Genomic DNA, 26,455 nt, shown 5'->3' with positions numbered 1-26,455 from the left:
TGGCCCCACTAAGTGAGCTGCATGGCACTGCAGCAAACTTTCATAATAGTGGCACATGAAGGAGGCAATGCTAGCTGTGAGAGGAGAGAGCAGAGCATGACTCTGTCAGTAGCTGATCACTACGGGGGTCTTTACAGGCAGATAGTGCCCTGTGAGAAATTAGAGCAATGCAAAAACCACAGCATGACAACTTGTCTGTTGGCCTGAATAGGCCTAGTTTATAATGTGTTCTGCAGTGGTGGTGGGTACTAATGTAGGGTGAGGACAGGACAGCTAGCTGCAGTGGGGGAAAGAGGATGTGGGAGAGACTGCAGGAGGAGACTAGCCCCGGACTAGCCCCGGACTAGCCCCGGTGACATCGTTCATTAATATCTTTTACGGTTCCAGACTTTTTTCGATTTTACATGGACCCTGTTCTGGTCTCTTCCCAGAGCCACTGTGTCTAGTTTAATGACACGATGTAGACCCATGAGTTTTGGCCAGCAATAACCCAGTCTTTGGTCAAACCCTGTTCTTATTGTGGGCTGGGGGATGGTGTCTGTCAGCTAGGCTATATCCCCCACTGGGAGATAACCTTTTGGCCTAAATACCCCCCCATGATAAAGAGGCAGTGGTTTGTCTGCTGCTGGATTTAGTAGGGTGCACATATGGTGACAACCATTAGCCAAGCTCAGCCATCAATATGAGCTTTGACTGGTGGGCCTGAAAACCAGTATGCAGTTGTGGAGGAATGCAGTATTGGTTTAGCACCAAATCTTGTACTGATGGATGATGATAATAATGTGTATGGTGATGATGCTGATGACCTGTGACTTCTAACCTCTGTGGTCTCTCCCTTTCAGGATAATGGACCTGAGCTTGCATGACGCTTTCACGGACAAGGCGCCTAAGTCAGGACCGGACAGCCTGGTGAGGAGGGACTTCATGGCCTCCCTTGAGAAAGAAACCTTTGATGACAAAGTGGGCGAGACTGTAGGAAAGACAGACTACCGCCCTCTGCTGGACGGGAAGGATGGGAAAGGTAAGCTGGGATGCAGGATGCAGACTTTGTGGTATTGGGAAAACCCATAGAGAATTGGGGCAGCAGAGACAATCCAGTGAGAGGATTTTGCTGGTTGTTTTACTCAGTAAAGGCAAACATTGTGATGTATAGCTGGATGGCAGCTGCATGCCTTACAGCTGAAATCCCTTCCCCCAATGTAATCCTTTGTATCTATGCAAATTATCCATATCTCATGTATGCATACAAAATAACATACACATATGCTATTTTTATATAGCATATACAGTACTCTGTGTGTATAGTATGTGTATTGTGTAAGTGAATGTGTTGAATGTGTTGAATCATGTGAATGTGTTGAATCATGGAGACTAAGGCACAGAGGAACCAGGCCAGACAATGTTCAGGAACAGAACCACTCCCATCCAGCGCCTGCTATTTACTCTGCTCTCTTCCTGCCACAGCTCAGGCTGCATGACTACTGTCTGATTTTAAACAAGTATGTGTGTGTGTGTGTGTGTGTTTGTGTGTGTGGGGGGGTGTACACCCACGTGGGTGTGTGTGTTTGTGTGTGTGTGTGTGTGTGTGTGTGTGTGGGTGGGGGGGTGGGGGGGGGGACCCATGTGGGTGTGTGTGTGCATATGCTTTTTGTTTTGGTTTGTCTATATGTGTCTATATACAGTGCATTCGGAAAGTATTCAGACCCCTTGACTTTTCCCACATTTTGTTACGTTACAGCTTTATTCTAAAATGGATTAAATAAAATCAATCTACACACAATTCCCCATAATAACAATGCAGATTTTTTTATTATTTTTATTATTGCAAGTTTATTAAAACAAAAACAGAAATACCTTATTTACATAAGTATTCAGACAATTTGGCTATGAGACTCCAAATTGAGCTCAGGTGCAACCTGTTTCCATTGATCATCCTTGAGCTGTTTCTACAACTTGATTCGAGTCCACCTGTGGTAAATTCTATTGATTCGACATGATTTGGAAAGGCACACACCTGTCTATTTAAGGTTCCATAGTTGACAGTGCATGTCAGAGCAAAATCCAAGCCAAGAGGTCGAAAGAATTGTCTGTAGAGCTCCGCGACAGGATTATGTCGAGGCACAGATCTGGAGAAGGGTACCAAAACATTTATTTGGCATTAAAGGTCCCCAAGAACACAGTGGCCTCCATCATTCTTAAATGGAAGAAGTTTTTACTGACTCTAAAGGGTCTGAATACTTATCTAAATTTGATATTTCAGTTTTTTGTTTTTAATACATTTCTGTACCTGTTTTTTCTTTGTAATCATTGTGATATTTTGTGTAGATTGATAAGGGAAAAAAACCATTTAATCCATTTTAGCTGTAACTTTACAAAATGTGGAAAAAGTCAAGGGGTCTGAATACTTTCCGAATGCATTGTAAAAACGAGTCATTGCAGTCATTGGGATCTCTGTGATTCAGTGGTAATGTGCACTGATGTTATTATGATTGGGTTTTTCCTGAACTTCTTGGGTGGCAACTTCCCCCTGACTCATTGAGAGAAGAAAAATGGCTACTGGAAAACTCCTGTGTTTGTTTCCCTCTGCCGAGAAAGTACTTCACAGTTCATGAGAACTGTCATGACCATGAGGGGAAATTCACTCCTTTGGGCCATACAGTCACTGTTGTTCACCCTCAAATTTAGTTGTTTATTGTGAAGCATGGGGACAGCTGAATTATCCGCTTTTGGCTATGTTGGATGGCAATTGGTCTTTTAGCCCCAGAGTAAAATAACTAATTTGCACAGAAATAACAACAGAGAAACTGAGAGAAAAAAATGTAAGAACAAAAGGTTCAGTGAATGAAGATTCTGTTTTATAGCTATACCATTGGACAACGCTGCTTCGCACAGTAGCAGTAGAAGAACCAAATATGGCATAATATGATAAAGGTCATATGTACAGTGATTAGTGGTGTTGGAGGGCCAGTAGGAGGCACTTTCCTCTGGTCTAAAAAATATCCCAATGCCCCAGGGCAGTGATTGGGGACACTGCCCTGTGTAGGGTGCCGTCTTTCGGATGTGACGTTAAACGGGTGTCCTGACTCTGAGGTCATTAAAGATCCCATGGCACTTATCGTAAGAGTAGGGGTGTTAACCCCGGTGTCCTGGCTAAATTCCCAATCCGGCCCTCAAACCATCACGGTCACCTAACAATCCCCAGTTTACAATTGGCTCTTTCATCCCCCACCTCTCCCCTGTAACTATTCCCCAGGTCGTTAATGTAAATGAGAACGTGTTCTCAGTCAACTTACCTGATAAAATAACGGATAAATAAAAAATAAATAAAATAAAATAAATGAGTCTCCTCCACTCCAGATAGTATCCTTTCTCCCAGGCAGTCCCTTCAGATCCAGCCCTCTAACCACAGACATGGTCTCATTATACCGCAGACTGACAGCACTCCCAGCACCAAAAGCACTCTCACTCTCTACCTCTCTGTAATGGGTCCTATGTGTAGCTGGTGTAGAGAGTCAGGCGCAGGACAGCAGATATGAGTACTCACAAAAAAACATGGGGGAACAGAGGGTTAAATAATGAACAAGTAATTGTGGGATTGAAATCAAGTGTGTAAAACAAAGACAAAACAAATGGAAAATGAAAAATGGATCGGCGGTGGCTAGAAGGCCGGTGACGTCGACCGCTGAACGCCGCCCGGAAGTCGTGACAGTTCCCCCCCCCCCCCCCCTTGACGCGCGGCTCCAGCAGTGCTCCGACACCAACCTCGGGGACGACCCGGAAGACGAGGCGCAGGGCGATCCGGATGGAGACGGTGGAAATCCCGCAGCAACGAAGGGTCCAGGACGTCCTCTACCGGCACCCAGCATCTCTCCTCCGGACCGTACCCCTCCCACTCCACGAGGTACTGAAGGCCCCTCGCCCGACGCCTCGAGTCCAGGATAGCTCGAACTGCATATGGCGGGGCCCCTAGATGTCCAGAGGGGGCGGAGGAACCTCCCGCACCTCAGCTTCCTGGAGTGGACCAGCCTCCATCGGCCTGAGGAGAAACACATGGAACGAGGGATTAATACGATAATCTGGGGGAAGCGGTAACCTGTAGCATACCTCGTTCAGTCTCCTCAGGACTTTAAATGGCCCCACAAACCGCGGACCCAGCTTCCGGCAGGGCAGGCGGAGGGGCAGGTTTCGGGTCGAGAGCCAGACCCAGTCCCCCGTGCTCGCTGCGGTGGCGGTCAGTGCCCTCTTTTTGCCGCCTCACGGCCCGTTGCAGGTGCACATGGGCAGCGTCCCAGGTCTCCTCTGAGCGCTTGAACCATTCGTCCAACGCAGGAGCTTCGATCTGGCTCTGATGCCACGGTGCCAGAACCAGCTGATACCCCAGTACGCACTGGAAAGGAGAGAGGTTAGTGGAGGAGTGGCGGAGTAGGTTTTGGGCCATCTCTGCCCAGGGGATGAATGCCGCACACTCCCCCGGCCGGTCCTGGCAATATGACCGCAGAAACCTACCCACATCCTGGTTTACTCTCTCCACCTGCCCGTTACTCTCGGGGTGAAAACCTGAGGTGAGGCTGACCGAGACCCCCAGACGTTCCATGAACGCTCTCCAGACCCTGGACGTGAACTGGGGACCTCGATCAGAGACTATGTCCTCAGGCACCCCGTAGTGCCGGAAGACATGAGTGAACAGGGCCTCCACAGTCGACCCTCAGGCGGTGGTCGAACACTGCTTGAAAGCGGCGGGTGAACTCTGCATAATGATCCAACGCCGCATCTCCCTCACACCATACGGCGTTGGCCCACTCCAGGGCTTTGCCTGAGAGGCAGGAGACGAGGGCGGACACACTCTCACGCCCCGAAGGAGCCAGGTGGACGGTCGCCAGGTAGAGTTCCAGTTGTAGTAGAAAACCCTGGCATCCGGCAGGCCGTCCCATCATACTCCCTCGGGAGCGCAAGTCAAATCCCGCTGGGACCAGGGGAAAGAGGGGTGGACAGTGGGACCTGTTGTAGTGGGGCAGGTGGAGGCGCTGAAAAACCTCCTCCTCTCTCCAAACGATCCATAGTCTGCAGCACGCGATCCATGGCAGTGCCCAGACGTTGCAACATGGTCGCGTGCTGCTGAACGCGCTCCTCCACTGGAACAGGGATGACCCGTCTGTTCCTGCTGACTCCATTCTTCAGGTGAGTGAATCTGTAATGGGTCCTATGTGTAGCTGGTGTGGAGAGTCAGGCGCAGGACAGCAGATATGAGTAATCAACGTACTTTTACTCAAAATAACAAATATACAAAGTAACAAATACACGCACACCATGACAGACCGAAAATACAATAAACAATCACTCACAAAAAACCATGGGGAAACAGAGGGTTAAATAATGAACAAGTAATTGTGGGATTGAAATCAGGTGTGTAAAACAAAGACAAAACAAATGGAAAATGAAAAATGGATCGGCGGTGGCTAGAAGGCTGGTGACGTCGACCGCTGAAAGCCGCCCGAACAAGGAGAGGGACCGACTTCGGCGGAAGTCGTGACTGTCACGCTCGTCTGATGAAGAATGAGGAGTGGACCAAAGCGCAGCGTGGTACATGTTCATGATTTTTTATTAACCCAGAACACTACGAACAAAAATAAAAAAGAGACAAACGAACAGTTCTGTAAGGTAACTAAACTAAACAGAAAACAACTACCCACAAACCCAGGTGGGAAAAAAGCTACCTAAGTATGATTCTCAATCAGAGACAACGATAGACAGCTGCCTCTGATTGAGAACCACACCTGGCCAAACACAAAGAAATAGAAAACATAGAAATAAAGAAACTAGAATGCCCACCCTAGTCACACCCTGGCCTAACCAAAATAGAGAATAAAAGCCTCTATGGCCAGGGCGTGACAGTGACACTCTCTCTTTCTCTACCTCTCTCTGTCTCCCCCTCTCTCTGTTTCTCCCTCTTCCCATCTAGCTGTCTATCCCAGTCTTTGTCCATCTCTCCCACGCTCCCTTTCTCTCACTCCCTCTCTTTCTTTGTCTCCCTCTCTCTCACTCCCTCTCTCTCTTTGTCTCCCCTCGCGTCCTGTCACTTCCAGAAGTGTCAGCCTGGAGACAGGGCAGCGTTAGCATAGCCCTGACTGGAGCAACATTACAGACTCAGCCATGAACAAGTCAGGACACCACAACGTCAATTAACACCCAGACCATTAACACCCAGGCTTCTCCTCTGACATCTTGGCAACAACGGTTGCATGTTAATTATCCTGCTCTAAAACGATCAACATGTACATGCATATTCAGTCAAAACAAAGGATTAAGATTATGGATGGATTAGGGATGGATTAGAGAGGGTATTCTTTGACCTCTGAGGCTTTATGACCTTTATGTCAATCTGAAGTCATAGACTGTTCTCCCAACTCTTAGACTGTTCTCTCTGCTACCGCGCGGCAAGCAGTACCGGAGCGCCAAGTCTACGACCAAAAGGCTCCTTAACAGCTTCTAACCCCAAGCCATAAGACTGCTGAACAACTAATCAAATGGCCATCTGGACTATTTACATTGACCCCCCCCTCCCCTTTGTTTTTACACTGCTGCTACTCGCTGTTTATTATCTATGCATAGTCACTTTACAAATTACCTCGACTAACCTGTACCCCCGCACTTTGACTCAGTACCGGTACCCACTGTATACAACCTCGTTATTGTTATGTAAATGTATTGTGTTACTTTTTTAATGATTAGTTTTGATTTACTTTTTGTATATTTAGTAAATATTTTATTAACTCTATTTCTTGAACTGCATTGTTGGTTAAGGGCTTGTAAGTAAGCAGTTCACGGTAAGGTCTACACATGTTGTATTCGGTGCATGTGACAAATAAAAATTGATTTTATTTGAAATGGACACATTGATTTATTTGATAAAATGTTGTTGATTGACACATGTCATTTTTCCCCACACAACTGCTTGATTTAATGATGTCTAATTAAGACCAACCAACATCATTAGGCTACGCTACAGTATGTGGTTTATTTCAGGAGGGCATGCAGAACACTGTGTACAGTTGACTAGTGTTGACTAGTGCCAGCAGTGTGCTGCATGATAGGGGCTCAGGGCAGAGCATGTGACTACAGTACGCTGGAACATCAATAGCAGAAGGAGGAAACAGTGCGGGTGAGCTCATCAAAAAGACTCGTACACACAACACCGGTGTTGGCAGTGCAGATCCGTCTGTGTGTGGGTGTGCTGATGTCAGCATCTCCTCTGTACTGTATGTTGTGATTGATGCTTTTAGAGCAAGACCTCTGGACAACCACTGTGTAGATCAAGGTTTGCCCAAGGAGATATGAGAGCTTTTGCTGCTTATCAGTCACGTACTGTACACTATTCTTCTTGTTTAATACTCCACGTTCGTTTAATACTGTACTTTATCTAACTGATTTAGCTTCTGTTTGATGTAGTCACAATTCTTAGGTTGTCTGATTTGTGGAGTGACAATTCAATATGCCTTGTTCCTTGAACTGAAGCCACGCTACCTTGACATTGAAGTAGGAAAACGTATATTTGTATGTAAAATGTCAGTGGAAAATACACACAGTAATAGACTGATATACTAACTTCTATCATTCTATCATGTCAGGATGTGCACTGCTACTCCATCTTGTCTGCAGTGTTCAGAAGTATACTGCTGGATATGGCCGTGGAGACTCTTACAGCACCTGTGCTCCTTTTTCCTGTCATTGCATGAGATTCAACCCATGTTTTTTTATGCAGTGCTATCACATGTATCTTATACGGAACTCTCCTTGACCTACACAAAGGCATTGCTATATTCATCAATCATTAAAAGCCTTCCCAGAATCTTCCCCACGCCCACTTCTCCCATCCCCCAATGTCCTTCAATCCCAAAGTCATTGGTTGGTTACTTTAGAGATTGTCATATAGAATTGGATACTTTGATTTGGCTATCCCCTTCGTCTGTTTGTAGTAAAGAATAAAGGATTATTGACGCTCATCATGTCGAACAGCAACCCAAAATGAGAGAAACCCATACATGTACAGAGGGAATTCAGAACAGCTCATCTCACTGTACAGTATTCATATTTTCTTTCTGTTTTCTGTTTTAGCTACACAAATAATCCCATAAGCGGTGAACAGATTTTTATGCAGCTGAAAGACGCCTATCATGGTGAGGAGGCTGAAGCTGGGTAGGCCTGCCAAATGGTGGTGTGGTACTGGAGAGGTTTGGCATGGTACTGGACAAGCTGAGTGCATATCAACCCCACAGGGACCGGCTGAGGCTGAGGCTGATTCTCTGTCAGGCGATAGAGGATGATGAACTTTATCAGCTCTCTGGCCTCTTAGAAATAGCCCTCAAACAAAGTCTTAAAAATGAGAAATAGCCCTCGAACAATGTCTTAGAAATGAGAAATAGTTCTCGAACAATGTCTTAGAAATTAGCTTAAGACCTATGTGTTATTTACCTACAGCCTATACCATAACAACTAGTATTAGCTAATTACTTGTCCATTCAATGTGGGTGTTAACTCATTAGTCACAGAACGGGCAGTAGGTAGCCTAGTTGTTAGAGCATTGGGCCAGTAATCGAAAGGTTGCTGGTTCGAATTCCTGAGCTGAGCAAGGCACTTAACCCTAATTTGCTCTAGGGGTGCCGTACTACTATGGCTGACCCCGTAAAACAAGACATCTGCGCCTATCTGGTGTATGTGACAATAAAACATTGTGTGTTTACACATACCATATCAGTGGTCCATTAGCCGTCCATGGAGTGTGATCCTTCCCTCCTACGCACACACAACTACATCCTTGTAAACCCCACTCATTTACCATGCTCACACAATTCAGTCACGTACAATGTATTTTGTACTTTACTTCTCACAACCACAGGCTTATTTATTTACTTTTTAAACACAGAAATCATCAAACCCTTGCTTCACCATTCTGCAGCTTAACCCCCACCACCCCTTTTTTTGGGGGGGGGGGTCCTTACGTAAGTGCCTGCCTAGCAGACAGGCTGCTATGCTGAAGGAGTGAGAGGGAAGGAAGGTCATTGTGACTCCTCCGGCAGAGTACAGAGGGAGCCATTGCACCCAGCATGACTCTGCAGTCTGTCTGGTCTGGACACTAACTGCCGCATGGCGGCGTGTCTGCTTTTATGATTTTGTTCTTCCTTTATTGTTATTATTGCTCCTGGGTCCTTGTGTCACAACAATATCTGTTTTTATTTTATCTCCCTGCCTGCAGTTTGGGTTCCCCCACTTTCAGAGATATGCATATTAAAGACAAGTAGCCTGTGGTGGTTGGCTCCTTCAGGGATGTCACATCTGAAACCGGAGAATTAAAACGCCCCAAACACATCATTTAGGTGTCCCTTTAAATTCATTTTGAAAATAGCCTGAGAGGGGGAGCTGACAGGGGGTGCTGTTTTGAGGCCACCACGCCTCCATCTTGGCACTCCCACACCTGTGTAAAAATATTTTGGAAGCTATAGAAATGCATTTATTAGTGTCTACATTTGTTTTTGCCACGTTTATTCTATTTTATACAACGGGTGGGTCTAATCTTGAATGCTGATTGGTTAAAAGCGCAATTCCCCACGTTACCACCGGCTACATCTATGACTTCAAAATGCCTATTTACTTTGTTCCATCTGACTGCGCAATCCACTGTCTCATCAGCTCAGCCAAGCAATTTAGACATTATCTCACATTTATTTTAGACTAACATTTAGTTTTCAACAGCGGAGGTTTGTATAAACCTTGCTGTCCGTCTCTCTGACATTTGCAACATTGTTTCAGGATTCAAATTCGATCTCCAACTGTCCATAGTAATGAACGTGTCGGGAGTTGGTACGAGACAGAGGCAGGCAGCGTTTCTCAACCAGTCGAAATCATGAATCAGCTGGCGTAATTTTTATGGATATATACAGTACCAGTCAAAAGTTTGGACACTTATTCCAGGGTTTTTCTTTACCACAGGCTACTTGTCTTGAATATGCATATCTCTGAAAGTGGGGGAACCCAAACTGCAGGCAGGGAGATAAAATAAAAACAGATATTGTTGTGACACAAGGACCCACTTTCCAGGGTTTTTCTTTATTTTTACTATTTTCTGCATTGTAGAATAATCGCGTCTCTAGCAACCGAACAGATCGAACGAACGACCAGCCAGCTTGGGTAGCAACCCTAGATTTGTGTCTGGACTATATCTTGTGGAAGGATGACATAGTATAAATTAATTAATCAAAACGTGTAACGGCGTTCCTCCTCTTCATCCGAAGAGGAAGAGCAGGGATTGAACCAAGGCGCAGCGTTGTGATAATACATGATTTATTTAAACAAGGAACGAAAACACGAAGAACACTTGATAACTAACAAAATAACAAAACGGAGTAGACAGACCAGGGGCCTGTTGCACAAAACTAGGATAAGGGATTAAGCCAGGATATCTTGGTGATCCTGGCTCAATTGATCCGTAATCCGGTTGCACTAAAGATGGATAGGGGGCAGGAGGATATGTTATGGTATAAATTACCATGGAGATTTATTCTGTGGAGCTAGCCTGCTCCAGACCAGGCTAAATTCCAGGATCTATTTAATCTCATCCCTAATGTCAGTCAGCAGTCACCACAAATGGAAACCAATAGTTATTTCACTGCTCACTATACATTGTTATCACATATAACTAGACCCACTGTTATTATTTAAACGTTTGTGATCATTAATTTCAATGATTTTGGATAAAAAATGATTTTTAGATGATGTTGCTATCATTAGATAATTTACAGTTTCCCATAGACTATAAGGCTATATATAAAATGATAGAATATTAGGGCCACAGAGGGGAAAAAAACACAAGTCATAATATTGTAACCAGTTGTTTTAAAGGAGGACAGTTGTTAAAATGACAGATGTGGGGCATTTCGTGAAATTGTACTTCAGTATGGTTTCATAAACAAAGACATGCTGATGTGCCAGAATATTAAGTATCACATTGTCATAAGTATCAAAACTGTAAAAACAATATGTAGCTTTTCTGCAGAAAGAACCAGCCTCATAAATTTATGACTTTATCCTTTTTCTTCAGTGTGGCCCTAGTACTCTGTCATATAAACAAATACACATTCCATATGAATATAAAAACACAATGTGTAACATTATGTTCCTTTATTGAATAAGGACAAAACAAAGCAGGTAAACCATCAGCTCCTTTCGAAACTGAAGTCACAGTGACTCTACAAGATGGAAAGCACAGAATCCAAGCATATTATACAAAATGATACACACACATTCAAAGGTCTGTATATAACACACCCTGCATGTCTGCACACTAAAATAAATGCAGGACAAATCCATACACATCAACTGAACAGACAAATGAATGGATGCAGTAGCCTCCCTGCAGCCTTGTATTACACACAGTATACCGCACAAACATCATAAGAGGCCAAATTCGTCAAAAAACGAACCCAAAAAAACCCAAATTCCTCTGCCACCGCAGGACATATTTAACCAAAATTTAAAGCACACATACTAACTAAAATAATTCAACACATATTGGTCCCTCAGCAGCCGACCATTGTCGTCATCAGGGAAGATTGCCGGATTGTCCCAGTCCATGGCTGGTGGCACTCTGGGGGCCCTCTCCTTCCTCAGGCAGGCCACATTGTGGAGGACAGCACAAGCCACAGTAATATCACATGCCCTAACAGGGCTGACCCTTAATTTGTGAAGGCAGTGAAAGCGTGCCTTCAGGAGGCCAAAGGTCATTTCAACTCTGGCCCTGGTCCTGGCATGGGCATGGTTGTAGGCCTGCTGTGCTTCCTGGGGGTCTGTGAAAGGTGTCAGGAGAAAAGGCTGGCAGCCATACCCCCTGTCTCCCAGCAACACACCAGAGAATTCACCTGTCAACACAAAATCTCATCATTACTACCTCATAAACACAGTGATATTCTTGACACAGCCATGATGGTTATAAATAGGGGTTGTGTGGCTTACCTTGTGATAGGCACTGATAGATTTCAGAGGCCCGAAAGATTCTGGAGTCATGGACTGAGCCAGGCCATTTTGCCACAACATTGCTGATCACACAGTCAGCATTGCAGACCATCTGAAATCATAAGATGAGGAATATTACACCAATCAATGCACATCACTGGCAATGCAGAGTGTTCGTCAATGGACAATATCAAAAAGTTATGTTCACCTGAACATTAATGCTGTGAAAGGATTTCCTATTCACAAAATCGGCCTCATGGGCACCTGAGGGGGCTTTTATCCTTATGTGTGTGCAGTCCACTGCACCAATGACATTGGGGAAACCTGTCACACAAAGTAATGAGTATCCTACTATGTGTTAACAGTTGTCCTGTAATTTGTAGATCCTCTTACCTGCAATCCTATAGAACTCCTCTTTGATGTCACAGAGTCTTCTGTGGCCAGGGAAGGAGATGAAGACATCTGCTAATGCTTTGATAGCCAGACACACACTCCTTATTGTGCGGCAAATTGTGGCCTTGTTCAGCATCCCCCACTGAGTACAGGAAGGCTCCACTAGCAAAAAAGCGCAAGGCCACACAAACCATTTGCTCCACACTCAGTGCATGGCTCCGTGCAGTGCGGTGCTTAATCCTGGGACCCAGTAGTCTGCATAGATACCTGATGCCATCTGCAGAAAACCTGTATCTTTCATATAGATGGTCATCAGGGAAGGCCAGTGGGTCCAACCGGTCCCTGAAGACCCTTTCTCGCCTGAAGGCTCTCCTCAGCACAAGTGCTTCTTCATCCACCACATCTCGCACGAATGGGCATGCCATTGTCAGAGCAGAAAGGAACACACAATTTTGGGCCTTCATATAGGCTAGTGGCCACACCTGGTGCTGGGGGGGTGGGCAAAAGAGGGCGATGCCTTATAACGATGACTTGGTTGTACTGATTGCTGGGAAAATAAAAAAAACCTTAGAAAGATGCCACCGTCCTGTGTGCTCACAATAAGAGCTCATATGTCATGGCTCACTTGACTTTACGAGAATATACCTCATTTTTATTTTGAGCTGTGTCATCTTCTTGGAGCTGGGGGAGGAAAGAAAAATAATGATTAATACATTTGTGTTACAGTTAGCATACAGTGTACATTGAAGGCATATCTCACCTCCCTCTCAAGTTTTTTTATTTCAAGGTCCAGTTTCCTAATTGTCCTCTTTTTTATTTCGGACTCCAGTGCAAGATTTTCCATCTTTTTCTTCTTGTACTGAATGTCTATGTCTGCCAGTTCTATTTGGCGCCGGAGGTGGTTGCCATACAACATTCTGATAGCTTGTGAGCTCTGTGAACACAATACAATTAGCGCAGCTGGAATTTGGCAGGATGTGGTGTCCTTTTATTAATACGCACTATGTTGCCAGGCTGGTTTTCCCACTGTATAGCATCTGGGTCCTGTAAAAGAAATTAGATTTTTTGATTTTGATGAGGACTCCTCACCATTGTAGAGTAAATAGTACTTTCACAGTCTTAACATGATACCTCATGCCTTCTGGAATCCAGAGAGATGGTCTCCTCCTCATCATCGTCTCCATCATGTGCTGTTGCTGCTGCACTGGGGCCTTCACCCTATCACATTTAATCGGATTCATATTGAAGCTAGTAGACAAGACATGCCAGGCCTACAGTATGCCTTTGATGGAGTACTCACTGGATCAGCATCGTCTGGTGCTTGTGCTGGTGGCTCTAACAGGAACACAGTGCTGCCAGACACTGCAAGGCAATAGGTAAACCAAAGTCAGACAGTCCAAATTGATTCAATATGAATGTGGTTGTATCCCATGTAGAGATGGAAGGACATACCTTGAATGAAGCGGGTGGCATCTTGGGAGGAACCTATGCTCGTCTCTTTCCCCCCAGGGATCCCCTCTAAGACGGGCCTGCCTTTATTTAGCTCCAAGGCCATGTCCTCTGCTGGGGTAAGGTCAGCCTTTGGTGACCCACCACCCGTGCCTTGTCTGTGGGTATTCTTTTTCACTGCTAAAACAGTACAGACAATGTGTGAGCAGGCACCTTCTGGGTACAATATATGCTTGTGCTTTGTTAAATATTAGTCAGGGACCATACCATTCTGCAGAATGTTCTTGTATTTGATTTTGACCTGCTGCCATGTCCGTTTTGGCCCGTTCATGTTTAATCTACACACACACACACACACACACACACACACACATTTAATGGAGTCACACTGCAAAAAATTACTTGGTATTTTTGTCTTGTTTTCAGTAAAAATATCAAAAAATTTATCATAGCTTTATACAGTGTGATGGAGTTACTTTACACAATTTCACTCATATCTGCAGTGCATTTCAATTAAAAATTTAACCGTTTCATAATTACAGTACAACTGCATTTTTGGAGATGTGAATTAAATATTTGAATTGTAATTGTGATGTTTCAGCGGAGCGGTGAGTGTGTAATTGTGCACTACTTACGCATTCAGGCGGTCTGCAATACTTTGCCACGCTTTTTCTCTTTGCTTTATCACTGTGGCGGTGTTGCCTTTCTTCTTAATTATATCTTTTACCTCCTCGTATGCCTCCATGAGGATTTGTGCTTCCGACGGGGAAAAGTACGCGGCTCTAGTTGCCATGGTAAATCAGTTAATCTGTGATCTGTGGCGGGGTCTATTTGAGTGAGCCGTGAGCGCGCACCTATCCAGGATTGGTTTCACCTGGCTTAATGAATCCGTGTCTGCTCATCCTGGCTTGGTCTTTGTGCAACCAATTAAGCCTGGACGCACATGTTTTGGCTTCATTGAGCTCAGCTGAGTCATTTATCCCGGATGTCTTAATTCTACTTTTGTGCAACAGGCCCCTGGACATGCGAACTTACATACAACGAAGAACTCACGAACAGGAAAATGACTACACAAAACGAACGAAACAGTCCCGTATGGTGCAAACAAACACAGACACAGGAGACAACCACCCACAAACAAACAATGTGACCCCACCTACCTTAATATGATTCTCAATCAGAGGAGATGAAAACCACCTGCCTCTAATTGAGAACCATATCAGGTACCCATTAAACCAACATAGAAACACAACACATAGACTGCCCACCCAAACTCACGTCCTGACCAGCTAACACATACAAAAACTAACAGAAAACAGGTCAGGAACATGACAAAACGTTTTTAATGAATATGTGTCAATCATTATTTGAATATATTGGTAACCCGTTGTATAAAATTGATAATACCCTTGAAGCCGGTGTTTGAGATATTGGCACGGTTTGCCGGCCCGAGACACACCCACGCCAATATATCTTCCAAACACAGGCTTCTTGGGCATTATCACTTAAACAGACACCTGCAAACTTTTATGTGCTCTAAACATTTAAAAAATATATATACAGTGGGGAGAACAAGTATTTGATACACTGACAATTTTGCAGGTTTTCCTACTTACAAAGCATGTAGAGGTCTGTAATTTTTATCATAGGTACACTTCAACTGTGAGAGAAGGAATCTAAAACAAAAATCCAGAAAATCACATTGTATGATTTTTAAGTAATTAATTTGCATTTTATTGCATGACATAAGTATTTGATACATCAGAAAAGCAGAACTGAATATTTGGTACAGAAACCTTAGTTTGCAATTACAGAGATCATACGTTTCATGTAGTTCTTGACCAGGTTTGCACACACTGCAGCAGGGATTTTGGCCCACTCCTCCATACAGACCTTCTCCAGATCCTTCAGGTTTCGGGGCTGTCGCTGGGCAATACGGACTTTCGGCTCCCTCCAAAGATTTTCTATTGGGTTCAGGTCTGGAGACTGGCTAGGCCACTCCAGGACCTTGAGATGCTTCTTACGGAGCCACTCCTTAGTTGCCCTGGCTGTGTGTTTCGGGTCGTTGTCATGCTGGAAGACCCAGCCACGACCCATCTTCAATGCTCTTACTGAGGGAAGGAGGTTGTTGGTCAAGATCTCGCGATACATGGCCCCATCCATCCTCCCCTCAATACGGTGCAGTCGTCCTGTCCCCTTTGCAGAAAAGCATCCCCAAAGAATGATGTTTCCACCTCCATGCTTCACGGTTGGGATGGTGTTCTTGGGGTTGTACTCATCCTTCTATTCCTCCAAACACGGCGAGTGGAGTTTAGAGCAAAAAGCTCTATTTTTGTCTCATCAGACCACATGACCTTCTCCCATTCCTCCTCTGGATCATCCAGATGGTCATTGGCAAACTTCAGACGGGCCTGGACATGCGCTGGCTTGAGCAGGGGGACCTTGCGTGCGCTGCAGGATTTTAATCCTTGACGGCGTAGTATGTTACTAATGGTTTTCTTTGAGACTGTGGTCCCAGCTCTCTTCAGGTCATTGACCAGGTCCTGCCGTGTAGTTCTGGGCTGATCCCTCACCTTCCTCGTGATCATTGATGCCCCACGAGGTGAGATCTTGCATGGAGCCCCAGACCGAGGGTGATTGACCGTCATCTTGAACTTCTTCCATTTTCTAATAATTGCGCCGACAGTTGTTGCCTTCTCACCAAGCTGCTTGCCTATTGTCCTGTAGCCCATCCCAGCCTTGTGCAGGTCTACAATTTTAGCCCTGATGTCCTTACACAGCTCTCTGGTCTTGGCCATTGCGGAGAGGTTGGAGTCTGTTTGATTGAGTGGGTGGACAGGTGTCTTTTATACAGGTAACGAGTTCAAACAGGTGCAGTTAATACAGGTAATGAGTGGAGAACAGGAGGGCTTCTTAAAGAAAAACTAACAGGTCTGTGAGAGCCGGAATTCTTACTGGTTGGTAGGTGATCAAATACTTATGTCATGCAATAAAATGCGAATTAATTACTTAAAAATCATACAATGTGATTTTCTGGATTTTTGTTTTAAATTCCGTCTCTCACAGTTGAAGTGTACCTATGATAAAAATGACAGACCTCTACATGCTTTGTAAGTAGGAAAACCTGCAAAATCGGCAGTGTATCAAATACTTGTTCTCCCCACTGTATATGTAAAAAAATCCTTGAAGTATACTTTTTTGAAAATTGGTATGTTATTGTAACCACTACAACAACAAAAATACTTAAATACATGTAATTCTGTCCTTGAAACATTTGAATTGAAATAGTGTAGAATTCCGTTCATTTCTATGGAGGAATTGCTTCTTCTGGGCAGTGCCAATATTGCTGACGGGAGGCTTTAACGCCTCTCATTGCCCAATACATAGCATCACCAATCCAGGGTTTATATACATCATTGCCTACAACTCATGTAAAGCAAAACCATTTATAGTTAGCTGTGAATGAGCTCTGACTGCAGTACAGTATCTGTACAGTATCTGTTGTCTGATCAAATGTGTTGGTGTATTCTAAGACCAGTGTGTTATTGTTAGCTCAGGTTCAATTGGTTCCATGCCATCCTCTGGGGAATAGGAAACTCTGGGCTCCTATGCCAGGGAAGTCTCTGCCATGTTTTGCGTGTCAGGACTGATGTCGGGTCAGACACTGTGCCAGCCCGGCCAGGGTGATGCTAGGGTGGTGGGGATGTGGGTGTGGTTTTTGGACTGTGTTGGCACTTAAAGGGTTCTGAGGAGAGGCGGAAGTGCTGCGTGGAACGTACCAAGAGGACCAACACCTTGATGGTCCCCAGAGGTTGCTGTTGCTGAGCAACCCAATGCACTGGGACTTACATCTTAATTCCCTGACTCTTTCGAATATGCTTATGTTATCATGAAAGTTGTGCACATATTTGATATTAGGACTAGTGTGTGTATTTCTCCTTGTTTTGTATGTCTCATTTCAGGACAGTATCTGACCCTACACACTGATATTATGGATAGGGTTGCGAAGGGAGGGTATATTACTTGAAACATTCAAAGTTTACCAGTAAACTACCACAATATTGGTATCTTTAAAGGATTTTATGTAATCTATCGAAAAACCCTTTGGGTACTTCAGATTATCACAGGTGTCTGTAATTATCTCTGACCCTCTGTGTGGCCTTATCACATGTAAGATATATGAAATAATAAAATGGTTTTAAAATTTGTACAAATTATGACAAAGCTGTAAAATATTGACCTAAATATAAACCATCCACTTAGTGAATACCATTAGTGTTTAATATGAGAGTTTCAGTAGTAAATATACTTTTATTTATTTAACTGTCAGGTATTTGTTGTTAATATTTTGGTGTCAAACTGGTGGCAGTTGTGAAGAAAAGTCAATAGTTGCAGAGTTAATAGAACATTTTCATTCATTAGGCTATTTTCTCTTTAATCATATGGCCTATCTACTAGACAATATGGACACGTATAAAACATTTATGTGATATATGAATACATTTTCACAATTTAATCAAGTATAAATTACCAAAGTTACGATAGATTGCCATATATTTTCTGTTAAATACCAAAATTACTGAAGATTCACGTAACTTTGGTAAATTACCGGTAGCTTTGCAACCCTGGTTATGGATGACTTTGGGACTTGTAGGAGATATGGCTATTTTTGTAATACCTGCTAAGTTGTGTCAATTCAAGCAGAATAGGTCAGACTGATGTGCAATGATTTCTCTGGGGTTGAGTGTGTGAATGTATGGGGGGGCTGAATGATTGGATCTAGCTGGTAAAGCAGCAGAGCCCTACAGGACTAAACACCAGAGAGTATAGTGAGTTCCCCCTAGGCTTGAGCTGAGGATGTCAATCATTTATGACACAGACGGGCTGCCGCCCGGAACCTCAGATACTCTCATCTGGTTGGTCGGTTGCGTAGCCGTAGTAACGGCCCATGGTCCTGTATTGTCCCCTTTCGTCACTGTCACCCCTCTGCTATGTTCTAGAGAGGGCTGTTTTTAGGGACAGCACCCTGAGAGACATTCGAGTATAGCCTAGTCTAGGCCAGACATCAACTGACACTTTATACCAGGTGGGCTGTATTCAATGTGTTAGTCAGGTGTTGGAGGTGGAGTCCATAACTAAACATTTCTGGAGTAGCCTATAGCTAAAATAACAACTTTGATCTTACTGCCTTATGAGAAAATACTAGTTTACTATAGAATACAACAGTACTGTAGTATACTGTAGAATACTATACTACACACTGTATTATCCATCAATCATGTGTAGTACTTACTATAGAATGTTGTTGCATAATGTTGAATACTATACCTAATGCTACAGTATTAACCACAAAAAAACACTCTAGTAAATACTACAGTAATGTCCGTAAAAACACTACAGTCCACAAAACCTCAACCCATTTATTTTACTATAGTAAACACTACAGTATTTACTTTGCATATACCCTGCCCATTCCCTTGTGTCACCTATGTGAGAAACCTACATGCTAGGTATAGATCATATATTGTGTTCCTTACAGGTTATAGAAAAGAGCAGAAATGCTGAACTATCTGTGCAGTCCTACCTGAAAGTTATGGAAAATTTGCTATTTAAGTATTTCTCCAATAGGTTTCCTGAAGGCGAAAGACTCCACTTCTATGTAAAAGATAATAAAACACAAACACTGTTATGTCTGCAAAAACACTACAGTAAATACTACAGTATAGTACCGTCCCCCAAAACACTACAGTAAATACTACAGTATAGTACAGTCCCCCAAAACATTACGTTAATTACTATAGTATATACTACAGTTTTCTTTTACTACAGTATTTATACTATAGTTAACTTTAAAGTCCACAAAAACACTACACTGAATTCTATGGTATTTATATCATAGTATACTATGGTATTTTTTATGTGGGTGTGTTCAAATACTTATTATGGAGGGCACTGTAGCCTACATTGAAACCAGGAGGGTAATTATCTTGTCAAGCTTTGCCAGTGTGGTCAGTCACCAATTTAGCAATACAAGGGTAGTTAGCTAACTAATGAAGCAGGCTAGGCAGACTAGCTGTATGTACTGTAGGCCTGGCTGTATTTTTCATTTACGTTGTCAATACCAATTGTTTCCAGTAATGATATGCTTGTTTTCACTTCACAACTGTCTCTTATGTAACCACCAGATAGCTAACTGGCAAAAAATTTACTGTTGGATGTAAACAGCAGCAGGTATTGTTACCTAGCCAAACTGTGGAGGAATGAGAAACGTACATTACATTTCACATTATTTTAAACTACTATCATGAAGCTGAAAAATGTTGATCTTAACATAGAGAGTAGACTGTACTTCCAAGTAGATGTTTTTAGTTTTCTTCTAGGACGTCACAGGCGATCTACACCAGTTTGCTCTAGCAGGAGCTGGTCCCAGGCAAAATGGCGGACCCTCCCCAAAAAATGACGGACCGACTGAGAAGCTGATTAGAACTAGAATTCCTATCTATACTGTCTTTGGTGGATACTTGTGAAACTGTATCCACCAAAGATAGTACATCATACCTGTGAAACGTTTGAAACTTTCTTTCCGCTTTAATTTCCAGACAGGGTGCAAAGGCCCCAAAGCACCATCGACTTTGATCAAATTTGTCACTAACTTTAAGGCAGGGGGCAACAGAGCTAGGTGCTTTAGGCTAACATGGTCACATGACATGGTCATATGGTCCTGTGTCTAACATTTGATGTTCAGTTTTTTGCCTGTCTTCAATACAGGATCCAGTATGATGCCAGGAGGACAGATGGGGACGAGGATGCAGTGGCAGGAACCAATGGGAGAAAAGCATCCCTGTCCAACTGGACAACAGTCTGCCGTCAATTCTGACTACCTTTCAGGTGAGTCCCTTTCCCCCGTTTCTATTCCTCTAGTGTTTTATGCATGCTCAATAAGTCAAAAAGGCAGTGAAAATGCATTTTGTGGAAGGACAGGTTTCCACTGTTTCTATATTTTATCATATTTTACTGCCATTAAGCTTTTTCAATTTGGTCATCATCAATAGCCTAAGATGCTAAAGATCCCTCTGTGGCATAGCCTAGTAAGCTTTCTAGGCACCTAGAGCTCCCTTAATTCAGAGGGGTTGGGTTAAATGTGGAAGATACATTTCAGTTGAAGGCATTCAGTTGTACAACTGACTAGGTATCCCCCTTTTCAAGTATCCCTGGCACAGCCTGGGCACTCTTAGCAGTGTAAACTGGGCATTACGGTGTTGCAGGACACCTAGTTAAACACATGCCTGTATTTAAGTGAGGCTGTTGTTGTTGTCTTGTTTTTGTCTTCTCAGACCATCTGGACATTAATATTTCATGGCTGACTGAGAGTTAACTGAATTATGTGATTGTGAATGTGATTACAATCTCCTTTGGTTTTAGTCTGGCTATTGATTTGTGTCTGTGGTGTACTCATCTCTCATTGGTAACTGACATCTGATATCCCCAATATATATTCTCTCACTCCCCCCTCTCTTTCTCTCTCTCCCCCCTATTTAATCTCTAGGTCCAGTGTCTAGTATGATGGGGATACCTGGTGATCAGTGGGGGAACCAGAACAAAGGAATGAAGGACAGCAACATACCAGATTCTCTCATGGGTACTGCTTAACAATTCTGTACAGTGTTTTATGTAACACCAGCATGTAGTGCTTATCACTGTGTCTTATAGCGAAATAGAGTAGTAATAACATGAAGTATAGTATTAACCTGGGTGTCTTAATTCCACTCCCAGGTTTCTCCCAGCCAGGGATGATGAATATGAACATGGGTTCAGGAGGTATGGGGGGCATGGCTCCATTCCAGACAGACATGCCTCCTATGGGCAACTCACAGAAAGCCTCTCCTCTGTTTGCCTCTGAGCCCCACAAACAGTCCCAGTCCCAGGCCCCCTTTAAGCCCAACGACTCATACCCCTCTGCCCCGGGTCACAACACCCAGTCCCAGGACAACTCTGCAGGTAAGAGGTTGTCTCACACAGAGCAGCTAGATGGGGGGCCTGGGGTGGGATTTCCAGGGGTCCAGTCACCAGTTAAAAAATGGTATCAAATGTTAGGAAATCAAATACGTTTGGATGATGTTAGATCTTAAATTTGACCGTGAACAGGGTAACCGTTACTTTTTCTTGAGGGTTCCTCAAAGTGCCAGACTTCAGTCATCTTCATCCAAAGGGAAGGTATACTGGGATACTGTATAAGACCTCTGTTTTATTTACAAACTAAATGCAGAGCTTATAGTTAAAAGCCAGATAGTGGTACAGTATTAGTTGTTTCTTAGTGGGGCGGCCATCGGAGCAGAAATCGCGTGTTGCTCCGGCTTAAATTATGACGTTTCACTCTCAGACAACCAGGGTATAACCTTCTAGACCTTTCCAGCCCTCGGCCATATATTTGGTTTATTATGCAATACCTCAGACCTTTCTGAGACTTTATATCAATTTTGTTTGAGAAGAAAGAATAATTCTGTGATGAGATACCTAACCGTCTTTATTACAAATATTTCCTTAGATCATTTCCCAGAGGCCTAATTTGGAATAGAGGATTTTTCTTAAAATATTTATCATGGCCTCCTTCCCCACATTTGATACTGCTCTCTGAGTGAGGCAACCACGTGGACTAGGAGTAATGTGTCTTCTGGCAGGAGGCCAGGCTGAGGCTCTGGACTACGATGTACTCTTGGATTTTTAAATACCAATATTGCATGAAACATAGATGATAATTCTGCCTGCACAAATTTGTTTTTTATGGCAACATAATCAATAAAGGACATTGAGGAAAATAGCACTTCATTCAATTAGAGAGGAGGGCAAGGATACACAATTTCGAGAAAGCCATTATCATTAACGATTGGGTTGAAAGTGGGGAGGGTATTATTCTTTTTCATTTCTCTCTGCCCTGTCATGTGAAGTATTGGGGTGGTACTACCATCAGTATTAACTGAAAAACATGGATGGAGAGACGATTTCCCACTGTAATGTCTTTGTCACAAAATATAAAAAGCACATGCGCTGTATGTTTTTGTGTGTATAGTATCTTTCGTTTGTTCACGTATGTATGTTTATTAAGTGCGCTATGATTTAATGATTTAGATTTTCTTGTGTTAATATGGTCTACTACTAACATTGTCCTCTTCAGTGTGTTTGTACTAGGTTCCCCATGTCACATGGCCCCTTCCTCTGGGTTCATTGTTTATCTGTGTTTGTCCATGTGACCTGCCTCTGTTGTTGTTCTGCAGCATGTCAGTTACTTATACATTCATTCATATGCTCATCTACTCATGCGATGTGCTGTCGAGTATACAGCACACACCACACTGCTCAGTGTCAGCACAATCTCTATTCTTCCCTTGCCCTGCCAGAGAGAATCACACCCAATCAGCTGCAATCTCGGAACATTGCAAACAAAAAAACTGTCTCTCTGGCTAACATGTAATCCAGAAGCCTAAAAGTCACATTCTATAAGCCTACTGGCCAGGCCGTAAAGAAATTTTAGTGGTGGTTGTGTCAATATTATTTAAGTTTTATTAAGATGCTTACTTGCAGGTTCTTTCTCGACAATGCAATAACAATAATAAATATAAGAATACGAACATAAAGTAAATGGCTCAGTAGAAAATAAACATTTAGCATAAATATAATACAGGAAGGTATGATTTATAGTACAATATTTATACATGTATTAGAGAAAGGGGGGATTGGGGGCAAGTGTTTCAATTGTGCAGTATTAGCAATAGTAAATAAGAGTGGTAGCAGCAATTGTGGTATGCATGTATGCATGTGTGCGTGTGTGCGTGTGTGCGTGCGCGAAGGTGTGGATAGTCAGTGCAGGTGGTCAGTCCAGTTCAAGTATTCCGCTGTCTGATGGCTTGTAGATAGAAACTGTTTCTTGTTATCAGACCTCATTCTGTGATACCGTCTCCCCAACAGTAAAAGAGAGAACAGCTCGTAGCTGGGGTGTGTTGGGTCCTTGATGATGCTGTGGTCCTTCCTCAGGCACCATTTCATGTAGCTTACAGAAATTCAAAACTCAAGTCACAATTTGATTTATTGAATCGTTTTTATTTGTAGTTTAATAAGATCATTTTCTACTCAGTTGTTGAGTTTCATAAATGTAGGTCTGAATTTCTATGAGCAGATAAGATATACCCAGATTCTTCTGGAGATGATTGGCAATTGTTTTATGGTCTTCTTTGTTATGGGTAGTGACATTCCTTCCTCCTCTCTGCTCATCAAAAAGTTTGGACAAACCCAAACCCCTGGGCAGGTGGTGAGTCCGGGCTGCAAGCCTCAGAGGGTCTCAGCCTTTCCCCCAGCGACTCAGTGGAGGAGAGCCCCAACTCCGACCGCCTCAGCCCCCACGGCCAGGAGACTGGCTCTGGGGACGAGAGGGGGACCGGGGGGGTCAACAGCGGCAGCAAGCAGCAGAAGAGGAAGAAGAAGAAAAGGAGGCCCAGAGAGGAGGTGTATGACTTCATGGACAGGCAAGAGGCTCCGGACTCTTCGAAGGAGGAGGAGGGCGAGACAGAGAGCGGAGCCTCGGACTGCCCTCTGAGTCTGTCCTCCCCGAGCAAGGAGGAGAGCTGGGAGTGTGAGATGCGAGGGAGGGGAGGGGGTAGGGTCAGGGGCAGGAAGAATAAGAGCAGGATGAAGCTGCCAGAGGAGTGGGGGCCAACACCCCAGGAGCCCACGACACCCCATGCCACCCCAGCCTCGGTGTCTGCAATGGTGATGGCCTCCGGTCCGTTAAGTTCAACCCTAGAGAACATCTCCTCCCTCATAGCCGACCCACAGACTAACCCCTTTAGCAGTTTTATAGAGGACACCAAACCCTCTCACACCTCCACTGCCCCACCACTCACTGAGAACCCCAAACCAAGTCACATCCTCAACAAGGACCCTGCCCTAACAGACACTTCCACTAGTAACTTGAACATGTTTGAGCAACCTTCTCCAGCCAAGGTAAACATGGAGTGGGAGGCTGAGGCTCCTGTTAAAAACACTGCCTCTGCTCCCCTCCATTATGAACCCATGTGTATTGATGACTTTAAAATGCCCCCTCCCTTAGCCACAAAAGATGTCCTACCCCCCAAGAAGAAGGAGGCAGCTTTGTCCTTCACTGACAAAGTCTCCTCTGATCATTGTCGTCGTGAGGCCAACGCATCTATTACTGACCAGAGGCAACTGGGTCCTCAGAGCTCCCCAGGCTTCAGCCCCCAGGTCTCACAGACCTCTTTCCTAGACTCTGTCCTGCAGACCCCCTCAGCCAGCACCCCTGCTTCACAGCCACAGGCCCAGTCTCAGACCACCACACCCCAGGGCCTTCCTCCAAACACCACCACCTCCTCCTCTTTCCAGTGCACTTCTCCTCCACTGTTTAGCCACTCCTCCCAGCCTGATCATGACACTCCCAGTCCCCGCCCTGCAGTGGGCTCAGGCCTCAACCCTGCAGCCCCACCCTTTATCCCCACTACACTGCCACTCACAGAGCACCAGGAGCCACCGCTGCCAGAGCCCCCCCTGCTGGAAGGTTGGTGACACTGAAGAGGGGACATATCTATCAGTATGGGGGTGAATGATGACATTATAGTGCATGGCTCTCTCTGTGGACTGGGCCTGCTGTTGCTCGGCCATTATGTGTTTAATAGCACTGTTAGTAACATGCTAACTAATTACCACTATTCTTTAATCTGACTGCGTCTGACTGAGTCCCTACTGGCTGGGCCTTGAGTCCCTTTATCCTGACTGACTGTCTGGCCAGTCTCTGTGTAGTGCTGTTATGATGATGATGATCATGATAATAACACATTCATTGCTATGTGGCTGTCTACCTACCTGATTGTGTCAACTGCCCAGCTCGTTTTACCTCACATCTCTCTCCTTTCTAACACTGTAATCATATACTACTTACTGTACTGTCTCTGTAGATTACTATGTGTGTGACTCCTGAGTGACTCCACTCTCCTTGGGATAGAATTAGCTAGCCTTCTCCCCCCTGAATGCCATTATCCTAAATTGCAATGAGTAATTCTACACCCTAACTCTTTGACATTGACTCAACCTTTCTTCTCTAATCAAAGGGATGTTGGTTTTACAGTGTGATTCTCTCTCTTTCTCTCAAGAGATTGCTTTTTCCCTGACTAAATGATGCTTTTAATTCCTCAAATAGCCATGAGCTGACTGAGGAGTCACTAACTGCTATTCTTTCACATCCTCTTTCTACTTGTGTGTGTGAATTCACTTTCAGAACCATTTTGAATATCTCAGTGTTCCTATCTGGAATTCTTAGTTATGCAATTTGACCATTTTAAAACACATACACATTTTACTTTCAGCCAATTTTTGATTGGAGATCAAAAATACAATAAAAAATTGCTCGATGTGCAAGTTGTCATGTAAATGTTTGCATGATTAATAGGCAAACTGAAATGACTGACAGCTATGTTTTGTCTTTTCTCTCACCCACATGTACTGCGTCTCCTGATGATGGCTCTGATGATGATGATGATGATGATGCTAAATAGGTGAGTCATATTTCCATTATTGCCTTTGAGAATATTTAGATTTCTCATCAGTG

General features: G+C 43.9%; 2 protein-coding genes across 12 annotated transcripts in view; one reads left to right on the top strand and one right to left on the bottom strand.

Moving 5' to 3' along the window:
- The window catches only part of LOC139550704 (microtubule-associated protein 4-like), a 75,561-nt gene that overhangs the window by 13,185 nt on the left and 35,921 nt on the right, over nt 1-26,455 (top strand). For all 6 annotated transcript variants that reach the window (XM_071361789.1, XM_071361788.1, XM_071361787.1 and 3 more), the window contains exons 2-6: nt 843-1,021; nt 20,614-20,733; nt 21,392-21,484; nt 21,619-21,843; nt 24,119-25,408. In XM_071361789.1, the coding sequence (XP_071217890.1) occupies nt 847-1,021; nt 20,614-20,733; nt 21,392-21,484; nt 21,619-21,843; nt 24,119-25,408 (1,903 nt within the window). In that variant the 5' untranslated portion in view covers nt 843-846. The remainder of the gene's footprint in view (nt 1-842; nt 1,022-20,613; nt 20,734-21,391; nt 21,485-21,618; nt 21,844-24,118; nt 25,409-26,455) is intronic.
- LOC139550706 (putative nuclease HARBI1) lies at nt 11,135-14,862 on the bottom strand. 6 transcript variants are annotated; one of them, XM_071361792.1, is made up of 9 exons: nt 13,849-14,862; nt 13,697-13,758; nt 13,528-13,614; nt 13,157-13,440; nt 13,042-13,077; nt 12,397-12,943; nt 12,212-12,327; nt 12,004-12,115; nt 11,135-11,909 (listed from the first exon to the last, which is right to left on the bottom strand). In XM_071361792.1, exons 6-9 carry the CDS (start codon nt 12,530-12,532, stop codon nt 11,539-11,541), a joined length of 735 nt encoding a protein of 244 aa, XP_071217893.1. In that variant the 5' UTR covers nt 12,533-12,943; nt 13,042-13,077; nt 13,157-13,440; nt 13,528-13,614; nt 13,697-13,758; nt 13,849-14,862; the 3' UTR covers nt 11,135-11,538. The 6 variants fall into 6 exon arrangements, 4 of the variants coding, with proteins under 4 accessions (XP_071217893.1, XP_071217894.1, XP_071217895.1 ...); XM_071361793.1 differs by having other exon boundaries at nt 12,397-13,440; nt 13,849-14,025; nt 14,113-14,862; XR_011670114.1 differs by lacking the exon at nt 12,212-12,327 and having other exon boundaries at nt 12,397-13,440; nt 13,849-14,025; nt 14,113-14,862.

Source organism: Salvelinus alpinus, chromosome 23, assembly GCF_045679555.1.
Source record: "Salvelinus alpinus chromosome 23, SLU_Salpinus.1, whole genome shotgun sequence".
Taxonomy (NCBI): domain Eukaryota; kingdom Metazoa; phylum Chordata; class Actinopteri; order Salmoniformes; family Salmonidae; genus Salvelinus; species Salvelinus alpinus.
Note: the sequence above shows the minus strand (reverse complement) of the source record. Positions and strands in the feature narration are given on the sequence as shown.